General features: G+C 41.0%; 1 protein-coding gene across 1 annotated transcript in view; it reads right to left on the minus strand.

The window, feature by feature from the left end:
- Positions 1-6,519: 6,519 nt before the first annotated feature.
- LGI2 (leucine rich repeat LGI family member 2) overlaps positions 6,520-11,624 on the minus strand; it is a 10,187-nt gene continuing 5,082 nt past the window's right edge. Inside the window, 5 exon segments of the mRNA XM_015827859.1 lie at positions 6,520-7,337; positions 7,655-7,819; positions 8,681-8,850; positions 9,352-9,423; positions 10,830-10,984. Coding sequence (XP_015683345.1) covers positions 6,520-7,337; positions 7,655-7,819; positions 8,681-8,850; positions 9,352-9,423; positions 10,830-10,984 — 1,380 coding nt within the window.

Raw genomic sequence — 11,624 nt, forward strand, 5'->3', positions numbered from 1 at the left:
AGTAGAGCAGAGTAGTATAGAATAGAATAGACTAGAATAGAATAGAATAAAATAGAATAAAATAGAATAGAAACAGAACAATAATTTTGTTGTCACTTTGAATGTACACTAATTCTATTCTATTCTCTTCTGTTTTGTTCCGTTCCATTCCACTCCACATTCTATTCTATTCTATTCTATTCTATTCTATTCTATTCTATTCTATTCTAATTTCTATTCTATTCTATTCTATTCTATTCTATTCTATTCTATTCTATTCTATTCCATTCCATTCCATTCCATTCCACCCCGTTCCATTCCATTCCATTCCATTCCATTCCATTCCATTCTATTCTATGTAAATCAGTGGAATACAAGAAGTGAGTTGTATGGGGTTATCATCACCTACTACTACTACTAAGAACTGACCACTACAGAAAGGAAGGAAGGATTAAGAATTTGGTTGTCTGAAATCCAAAAGACGTCCAGAGTCCATGGTTTGAAAGCCGTAGATCTCTGCTGACCTCATTCCCATTGTTTTTGTGAGTTTTCTCCTCTCTCCTAGACTCTAAATTATTGAAAGCAGGTACATGGAGACCTGCCAAAGCTTGGAGAGATCCTTGCCAAAAACCCCTGGAAGTGCTCTTCCCCACCCCCACCCCTCCTGAAACGGGATAGTAGTGTGCTTCTTAGACTTCTCCAGAATCTTTGGCCGGCTGTGGCCAGAATTCAGGTTTTCAAATGTTCCCAAATAAATTAGCGAGCTCTTGTTTGGGATAGAACATTGTGGAAAGCAACAACAACAACAACAACAAAAACCCCGACATCTAAACAGAAGACATGATGTTATATAAGGCCAATAAATCAAATTATCTTCAGCTCTAATGGGCGGGGGGAGGAAAGAATGGCCCCTTAGAGAGAAAAAATTGTACTTGTTTAACAAAACGGCTCAGTGTATCTGCTGTCGGTGGGGCCCATGGAACCCATGGCATATCCGAAGACCCTGTGGGCAGATTCCAACTAAGATCGTTTGGCTGTTCATTTATGCCTCTTCTGTCCCCAATCATTCAACTTCATTATTGTGGGATACAAACCAGGATCAAGGAGAGAAGCAACCTAGAACCAAGGAGAAATTTCCTGACAGTGAGAACAATTAACCAGTGGAACGACTTGCCTCCAGATGTTGTGGGTGCTCCATCACTGCAGGTTCTCAAGACGAAATTGGACAACCATTTGTATGAAACGGTATATAGGGTCTCCTGCTTGAGCAGGGGGTTGGACTAGAAGACCTCCAAGGTCCCTTCCAACTCTCTTATTCTGTATTCTATTCTGTATCGCTTTGGGGAGAGGGGTGGTGAGAGATGGACAGCTCACCTGGATAGGGGTGTAGTTTATTTTTCATTAACTGACTACAGATAACAACGTGGTGACTGTATGTAAATTCCATTAACTAGGTGTGTCCCAGTGGCAAGACACTGGTCCAAATGAGATCAACCGAACATTATAGTTGATTAATCTGACATCTGCCCGATGAATAGGGTTGCTCAAAGCTTGCCCTTTACACCTAGAGTTTGGAGGAAAAGGATTGTTCTTAGAGAACAATTTTCTTGAAACAAGAAACTCTACGTCAGATCCAAGACCACTCTCTCTCTCTCTCTTTTTGCAGCTGTATGTATCTCTATGTCTATGTCTATAATGTCTATGTATATGAACACACACACGTACACAGTATATCAGAATAACAGAGCTGGGAGGGACCTTGGGGGTCTTCTAGTCCAACCCGCTGCTCAAGCAGGAGACCCTAGACCATTTCAGACAAATGGCTGCCCAGTCTCTTCTTCAAAACCCTCCAGTAATGGAGCACCTACAATTTCCAAAGACAAGCAGTTCCACAGATTGATTGTTCTGTCAGGAAATTCCTCCTTAGTTCCAGGTTGCTTCTCTCTTTGGTTAGTTTCCATCCGTTGCTTCTCGTCCTGCCTTCCGTTGCTTCTCGTCCTGCTTTGGAGAATAGCTTGACTGCCTCTTCTTTGGGGCAACCCCTGAGATATTGGAAGACTGTTATCATTTCACCCCCATTCCTTCTCTTCACTAAACTAGACATGCCCAATTCCAGCAACCGTTCCTTATATGTTTTAGCCTCCAGTTGCTCTTCTCTGCACTCATTCCAGTGTAGGTATGCATAGATAGATTGATAGAGTGAGATAGTGAGAGACATAGAGAAGAGATATCTATCTATCTATCTATCTATCTATCTATCTATCTATCTATCTATCTATCTATCTATCTATCTATCTATCTATCATCTATCTATCTATCTATCATCACTATCCTATCTATCTATCTATCTATCTATCTATCTATCTATCTATCTATCTATCCATCTATTCTCTATATCTATCCTCTATATCCATCCATCCATCCATCCATCCATCCATCCATCCATCCATCCATCCATCCATCTATCTATCTATCTATCTATCTATCTATCTATCTATCTATCTATCTATCTATCTATCTATCTATCTATCTGTTGCTTTGGAAAATAGATTGATCCCCCTCTTCTTTGTGGGCAACCCCTGAGATTTTGGAACTCTTCATTAAACTAGACATACTCAATTCCAGCAACCGCTCCTTATATGTTTTAGCCTGTAGTCCTCTAATAATCTTTGTTGCTCTTCTCTGTACTCTTTCTAGAGTCTCAACATCTTTTTTATATCATGGTGACCAAAACAGGGTGCAGTATGCCAAGTGTGGCCTTACCAAGGCATTGCAAATTGTAAATAATAATAATAATAATAATAATAATAATAATAATAATAATAATAATAATAATTCCTTTTCATTAAACTAGACATACCCAATCCCAGCAACCATTCTTTGTTGTAGCCTCCAGTCCCCTTAATCATCTTTGTTACTCTTCTTTGCACTCTTTCCAGATCCAACCAAGTCTACAATTTACATTTATATTACTAGCACTAATATATTCCACTGCTACCATCTTCAAAGCATTGAAGCATATTGCCATAGAATATATGCCTCACAAAGAATCCAATGCTTTTGTTCCCTTACCGTAAGGGACATTCTGTTCCCTTTTTGTAAATAAGAAACACTTAAAGTCAACCAAATCTATCATGGGGTGGCCTTTTTGAGATTTGACTAGGATTTATGGAGCATGGCAGTAGAAAGTGCCTCACTTGTGTAGAATCGTAGACTTGGTTGGACTCAGGCGGCCATTGACTCCAAGCCCTGATTCAGGACAGACATCCTGATGGCTGTTTAGTCTCTTCTGGAACACACGGGAACCCACCAAGTCATGGGTTTTATTGTTAAACTAGGTTCCTTCTGTCTTTCAATGACAATAGTTAGAATTAGAAGTCTTCCTGCATTGGAAAGTTATGGAATGATACCAAGAGTGAAGAGTTATTGAGGGAGATCGTGTCTTTTATGGACCTAAGAAATGGAGCTGAAGACTGACATCTCCTGTACTTTTCCAATGAGAGGCCAACATGTCTCCTTTCCTGTGGACTGCAGGGAAAACAATCCATTGAACGTCATTTGTGAAGAGTCCTGTCCCTTTCCCAATTCTTCAAGTCTCTTGTCATTTCATAGCTTTGTCTCTGGACCATGATCAACCTGCCAGAACATCCCCTGCAACAAAATCTGTAGAGTGAACTCTTAACTCCTGGATTCCTGCAGTAGAGGAAGATATCCAAATATCTAAGCTGGTATTTTGAGTCCTAATTCCCACCCAACCATTTGTGTGGTACCTTTAGCATTGCTCCAGAGGACAGCTGCATTATATAGCTTGAACTGAAGCCAGTCTTGCTTGTCAAGATGAACGTACCACATTGTGTTTTGTTTTGTTTTTGAGCCAGCCATGCCAAAGTCTTCTCGTCCTGCAAAAGCCAGCCCAGTTTTGATCAATGAAGGTTATGGCCTATGTTCTGCCATCTGTAACATTTCCTGCTTGAAATCTGCCTCCTGAATCACGGGAGAGCATCGTTTTTGGCGCTAACCCAACTGTGACCCTACTGCTAACGTTTTATGCTTCATTTAACATCAAGTTGCAAACTTTTCAACAGTAGGTCTCAGATGGACAGAGGTAAGCAAGAAACGGGCTCCCAAGCGGCAGACATCTTATATAACAGAGGGTTGAGAAGGACAGGAGATGGGGACCACTGTAAGAGATGCTTCCTTAAGTCCAAAGCTGGTTATCCTATTCTTGGGAATAAAGAAGGAACTGAGAAGGCTTCAGGCTAAGGAGAAAATATGATTTGGTGCTCAGAAGTACAACGTTATTTTGCTGGCATTATGGGCAGGAGTGTAGAATTGCTTGATTCGCTGTTAGCAAGGAGGAAGCAGGATCCCTGCAGAGACTAGCTGGGTTTTGGAAAATAGACAACATTGTGTTGCAAAGACCACAAAACTGAATTCTGTGTGGATAAGTATCACTCGTTCTGTTTTTTAGATCTTAAAAAGAGATGCAGATTGATGCAGATGTGTGTAACCAAGAATTGTCTTAAGCTCGGACAGTACAAAGCACATAAATATTGTATTTATTTTGGCAATGCATTTTAGACTATACATTTATTATTGTAAAGGATTATTTTAAGGATGGGTCTGGACAAGTTAATATACTATCATTATCGTTGATAATGTCCATAATAAGGATTCATTTTTTGTTTGGAAATACATGAGTTGGTAAAAAATAACCGATCGGGTCCTTTCAAAAAATTATAATAAGACTTCTTTCCTACCAAATCCTCAAATGTCACAAGGCTCTGAATTTTATTGTTCTAATGCAATAAAAGCAATCAGAAGCTTTTTTTTTTTTTTTTCAACAATCACGTCTGCCACATTTGTGCGAGTCAATTTTTCAAGGCTGCGGTGAATAAAATAGGTAAGCAACCTGAAAACAAAACAAAAACACCCAATTGACCATTACACACACACGCACAAATATCCAAACAGTAGGACCGTGTGTAATTTATGCATAAATCAATTTAAAACGTCAAAGAGATTTGGAAAATTAACGCGATTCCATTGCTTAACCAAGTCAAGCTGGATTTCTGCACCCAATTCAGGAAAAGCCGTTTCCATCGATAGACCCAAGGGCTGAAAATAATCGAAATCAATTAGAAGGCAACCGATTCGCTTCAATAACTCAAATCAACTTTCGGATCAATCCACCTGATCTGCAAATTCAACTCCATCAAGTCGCCTTCAAGTCCATTCTCTGTTATCAGATATTTATTTATCGTTGTCAATGCACAATTTTGGAAAGAGATGAGTTTCAGTCAAAGGAGCTATTATTTCCCAGACCTTTTAGAGGAATGCGTACATCTTTATCATTGTGATCAAAAATTTTAAATCACGAATTTAAGCTTGCCTGTATCTAACACTCAGGTAAGAGAACAGGGTACAAAATAATTGGGAGAAGGAAAGGTTGAATATATGGCTGTCACGTCAGATGTCTGTTCTTTTGCTGTCAGTTATTAAAGAGGCATTCATCTTCAGTAGCTATAAACTTCTGATAAAATCTAATTTAGCAATCAATCTTACTGTATTTCTTTTGATGGACTATTGAATGCAAGTTATCTACTAGCTAACTGGGGGGAGAACATTAATTAATGGAGCATGAGTAGTCTTTTTTTTTCTTCTCCTTCCTTCCTTCCTTCCTTCCTTCCTTCCCTCCCTCCTCCTTCTTCCTTCTTCCTTCCTTCCTTCTTCTTCTTCTTCTTTTTTTCTTTTTTCTTCTTCTTCTTCTTCTTCTTCTTCTTCTTCTTCTTCTTCTTCTTCTTCTTCTTCTCCTCCTCCTCCTCCTTCTCCTCCTCCTCCTCCTCCTCCTCCTCCTCCTGCTTTTCTTCCTTTTTCTTTCTTCTCCTTCTTCTCTCCTCTTTCCCCTTCCTTCTCCTCCTCCTCCTCCTCGCCCTTCCTTCTCCTCCTCCCTCCCACTTCCCCTTCCCTCCCCTTTTTACCAATCCCTTTTGATTGGCAATTCAAAAGGGATTATCAGCTCCTTTCTCCAAACCAGAATGTAGGAATGCCATCCAGAGATTCCCCCGCCCCTTAATTAACAGTTGCAAATCCCAAATCGGCAGCTGGAACTGCTTTTAACCTAAAAGTCCCGAAGAAGAGGAAAAAAACAATCTTCTTTTTTTTTTGTCCCTAGCAGAGTCACGACTGCAGCTTCTCCTCTCGATTTGTTTCATCCCACTTTCTCAGCCGTTCCACTTCCCTCCTTTCAGTTCTGCATCATTTTTAAAACCAACGCCTTCCACGCTGTCTTTGAGCAAGAGTAGGCTTTAAAAACACCTCTCCTCAAGGTTAAAATTGGCACGGCATGCACTTAACCAAGTTAATGCATTCCCTGATTAAATAGGCAAACTTCTAAAAAGTTCCCAAAAAAAAAACCCCTTGCTGAATGATGTCACGGAGACTGTCTAGCTATCAAAAGTGAATAATATTGTCTTTTCTCTTTTGCTTTCAGGCGAAAGGCATCCTTCTCCTACACGAGTCCCCACGCTCACCGCTGCTTCATAAACTCAAGTCCACGAGGATGTGTTCAAATATTTGCGTGTGGCCTTTAAAGCTGGAAGCGAAGAAAAAATCTCGCCTGTCCGTTGACACGGCGGTGAAGGAGCGAGGCGCCTGCACGTAGATCTCCTTAAATATTTGGAAGAGGCTTTTCTCGGCGTCCCACTGGAATATCTGGGAGAAGGTGTAGTCACTTCCCAGAGCAAGGTAATGGTGGCCCTTAAAGGAGAAAGGCTGCAGGATCATGGCCCCGCGGGAAGGGAGAGCCTGGATCTCCACAAACTGTTTGCTGTTCCATTTCATCACTCGCGAGTCGCCAATAAATCTGGTGAGCGTAATATACAGGCTGTCCTGTATTCGGAAACTTTTCACAGCCAACACGTCTTCCATGTTGGCTATCTCGCCATGCGGGAGGAACTTTCTGGAATTCTTGTTCCACTGGAGGATAATAGGGATCTGCGAGCGACTGGACAGGATCAAATGAGATTTCCCATCTATGTCCACAAACTCGGCATCCGTGTCCCGGAACCACTCGTGGAGAGACTGGTAGGAGTAGAACCCTTTGTTGTTCCACTTATAAACGGTGGTCAGTCCGGCCTTCGAACTGTCGGCAATGATGAAGAAGGTTTCGCTCTCTATCTGAAAGAGTTCGATGTCGTTCGGCTTGGAGATGCGGGAAACTTCGATATCCTGGAACTTGACAAACTTGGTCCAGCTTTCCTCGTACTTATAAATGTGGGATCCGCCAAAGAGCTGGGCCACCACCACAAAAACTTGATCGTCGATCAAGATGGCCTTGCAACCTACGATGGACTGACCTGTTGACGCAAACAGAGGAATAATGTTAGCCAAATACGCACCGTACTCTACTCGTTCCAAAGGTGCTTTTTTTCACGAAGCAACTGGATTTCCTTGTTTTTCTTTGACGACGTTTCGCTTCTCATCCCAGAAGCTTCTTCAGCTCTGACTGGGATGGTGGGGAATGGATTTTAATTTTAATTTGCTCCCCTGTCCCACCTGAATTTCCTGGGAGACCCCTCCCCCCAAGAGGGCGACTTTTCCAAATCCTCAAAACAACCTTCCCATAACCCCAAAGTAAGCATTTACACTTAAGACGGAGGCATTCGGCATTTACCGGTGATGTTGTCGTAACTCCTGAAGTTCTTCTCGATGTGGTCCCATTCTAGCACCATGCAGTTTTCCATATTGGGTTGTGCGATGGCAACATAGACATCGTTGTTAGAGTTGAATGTGTCAATCGACACTGATTGATAGGGCAAAATCTGATGGACAACAAAATCTGTAATCATATTTAATTGAAAACAGACATGTTACCATGGAACTCGGCAGGATACAGGAAGTTGTTGATCGCTTATTGGAAATAGTGGCAAATATCTGTAGCTCGGGTGGAGGATGAGGGTGGAGGTTGGGTCTCCGAGCTTATTATGGGTTGGTTTCCAAATGTTTCATTATCAGGTTGGGTAAAACAGCTTCAGTAGAGTTTAGGGCAGGAGTAGGCAACCTTGGCTCTTTTATGAGTCGTGGACCTCAACTCCCAGAATTCCTGAGCCAGCATGGGGGAACTATGGCCCCCTCATGACTCGTGGATGTCAACTCCCAGAATTCCTGAGCCAGCATGGGGGAATTATGGCCCCTTCATGACTTGTGGATTTCAACTCCCAGAATTCCTGAGCTAGTATGGCTCGGCTTGGAAACTCTTTCTTTCCTCTCAGCATGGCTGGTTCAGGAATTCTGGGAGTTGAAGTCCACGAGTCATAAAAGAGCCAAGGTTGCCTACCCCTGTTCTAGTATAAAGACCAAATTGTCTGCAAATGCTTGTAATTTATATTTTTCATTTTTTATCTCCAATCCTTTCATTTCTGAACCTTGCCTAAGATAATTCACACCCTCCAATGACCCTGACCTCCCCATCACACAAGACCCATTAACAGCCTCTCTCTGATGACTCACACCTGACCCATCACAAGACCTTCAGTCAATTACCTCTTAATATCATCCTTTTGATTAATCTGCGATCAGTAGCCACGCGAAGAATAATGGGACAATTTAAAACAACAGCGTATTTATACTACCGTGCCCAAATTACTAAGAGCCCCGTGGAAAGTCAAACGTTCATTTACGACTACAATGCACCAGATACCTGTAGTAGTGCATTCATCGTCAAAGCTCAAGGCGTCGTTTAATTTCTTGTCTTGAAATTCTGCCGGACCAACACACAGGACTTCGGAAACGGTGGAGTTTGTCATCTTTAACCACAAAAACAGCCACTTGGCTTTGCAGTCACACTCAAACCTGTTTCCCCTCAAGTCTCTGAGAACACATTAAAAAAGAAAGGCATTTTTCTCGCAAAGACGTTGGAATCCAACGTCAACCAATCCTTGTTAAGTTTTCGTTTAGAAATACGCAAAACGGTGCAGATTTTACAGCGGACAAGAAATAAAAAGTGACAGGATCTTTAAAGACGAGGCATTGAAAGACATTGTTTGTCGATGAAGCTTAATTAATAAAAGTGCTTTCTGTTGTGGATGTTATTTATTTGCCACAAGAAGGCAGGTGCCAAGCATCCAAATTCTGATCCCATGACCATGGGGATGATATGGTACATCCTAGCAATATTGATATATTTCAAATAAGTACATTAATCAAAGGAAAAGCATTCAAATCAAGCACAGACTCAGCCAATGAATGAGAAGAAACAAACTCCTCGTTATCCCCAATTTCAAGTCCAAACAGCTAAAATAAAAATTCCGAATGCTGAGATCAAGGTTAAAATCCACAAAACAACAACAACGCGGATTACAATTTACTTACAGTTCGATCAGAGAATCCAAATCGCTGAAGATGTCCCTTGGCAAAGCTTTAATCTGGTTATTGGCGAGAGAGCTGGAAAAAGCAAAGTTAGACGTTGCAATAATTTTGAAAACCATTTGAGGCCGTGTAGACAGAAACTGAATTCAGTCACGCTCACAGGGATGTTATTATTAATGAGAACCAATGGCAGGTTCTCCAGTCCCAGTGTTGATGTAGAAAATAAAGAGGATTTATGGACAAAATTAGTAACAACTTTCAAAGTGGGACAGAAATCCCAAACATTTCAGAAGGTCCGACACTGGGAATCCACTGGGATATATTTTTTTTAAAGAACATCGCATCACATATTATCTTATACAGCATGTCTTGAACGATAAAATTTTGATGCATTTTCATTAGTCCTTTAGCTGTCCAATCTTTAACGGATAACTAATTTCTGAGGTTCTGCAGAGATCTGATCAAAATACTGCCTAAGAAATCATAAAAACCTTTTAATCCACTTAGATCCATTGTTCCAGTTCAAAACTGATTAGCTACAGACAAGACATAGCTGCCTGGGAATATTATTACAGTAGGGGGAAAAAATGTCAATAAGCACTACAAAACCCATTTTGGAAAGGCTGATGAGGATCTTTGAGGGGCAGAGAGCTTAAAACCTGACCTAAAGGCCTTCCAAAACTTGACTCCAAACAAAGTTTATTGTCGGTCTGAGTTTGACACGCAAAATCTAGACATTGCTGGTTGGTTTGCAGCTCCGTATCCAATGCACTAATCCAGAGGGAGGCATCCTTGGCTCTTTTATGACTTGTGGACTTCAACTCCCAGAATTCCTGAGCCAGCCGTGCTGAGGGGAAAGGGAGAGGTTTCCAAGCTGAGCCAGGCTGGCTCAGGAATTCTGGGAGTTGAAGTCCACCAGTCATAAAAGGGCCATAGTTCCCCATGCTGGCCCAGGAATTCTGGGAGTTGAAGTCCACGAGTCGTAAAAGAGCCAAGGTTGCCTACCCCTGCAGTAACCCAGCCCAGGTAATACAGGTGAAGTCCTCACATTACAGCCGCAATTGAGCCCAAAATGTATGTGGCTAAGTGAAACATTTGTTAAGTGCGTTTTTCCCCATTTTGCGAGCTTTCTGGCCACCGTTGTTAAATGAATTACTGCAGCTGAGAAGTTAGTAACCTGGTTGTTAAGCAATCCTGCTTCCCCCCCCCCCCCGACTTTGTTGGTCAAAAGGGGATCACGTGACCCCGGGGACGCTGCGACCGTCATAAATGTGAACCAGCTGCCAAGCACATCCGAGTTTTGATCAGGTGACTATGGGGAAACTGCGAGGGTCATTAAGCGTGAAAAACGGCTGTAACTCACTTTTTTTCACTTCGAACGGTCATCAAACTGTCGCAAGTTGAGGACTACATGTATGTGAACGTAACAGCATGTTCAGTTTTAAGCAAGAAATAAATTAGTATTAAAAACAACAACTTACAGATGAGTCAAGTCTCGAAGACCACGAAAAGCGTTCCTCGAAATGGTTTCAATTTTATTCCCTTCAATAAATCTGTGCAAAAAGGGATAAAGAGGCATAAAAAAAGAAGAGGTTAAGAGAGAAAAACAAACAAACAAAAAAAAACCCCACCAGAACTGCAGGATGTTCAAGAGCAAAGAACAGGGAAAATGTAAAGGAGGAGAATTACTGACCCTTTAGGATAGATAAAAGTAGATTAAGGTAACTTTTATTGTCATTTTTTTTACTGTGGGCAGCCTGGCCCGCATTAAAAATGAAATTCTGTTGTCTGTTCTCAAAATAAAGTATATAGCTACCCATAAACATAGATAATGCGCATATGCACACGTCATATACAGATACACAGGGCAGCACAATGTGAAGGATATGTGTATATAATGTATGTTCTTATTTGTGGTTTTTACTTGTGTGTAGTGTGCACTGTGGACAGCACTTAATTTCGTTGTGAGTTATACAATGACAATAAAGATATTCTATTCTATTCTATTCTATTCTATTCTATTCTATTCTATTCTACTCTAGTCTTATTCTATTCTCTATTCTATTTTCTATTCTATTCTTCACTTATTCTCTTCTCTATTCTCTTCTTCATTCTATTCTTATTCTATTTCTATTCTCTATTCTATTCTATTCTATTCTATTCTATTCTACTCTTCTATTCTATTCTCTACATTTATTGTATTCTATTCTATTCTACATACACATACACACATATATATATACATACATACACACACACACACATATTGCTTGTGC

The sequence above is a fragment of the Protobothrops mucrosquamatus genome, unplaced genomic scaffold (assembly GCF_001527695.2).
Source record: "Protobothrops mucrosquamatus isolate PMUCROS unplaced genomic scaffold, P.Mucros_1.0 scaffold4012, whole genome shotgun sequence".
Classification (NCBI taxonomy): Eukaryota; Metazoa; Chordata; class Lepidosauria; order Squamata; family Viperidae; genus Protobothrops; species Protobothrops mucrosquamatus.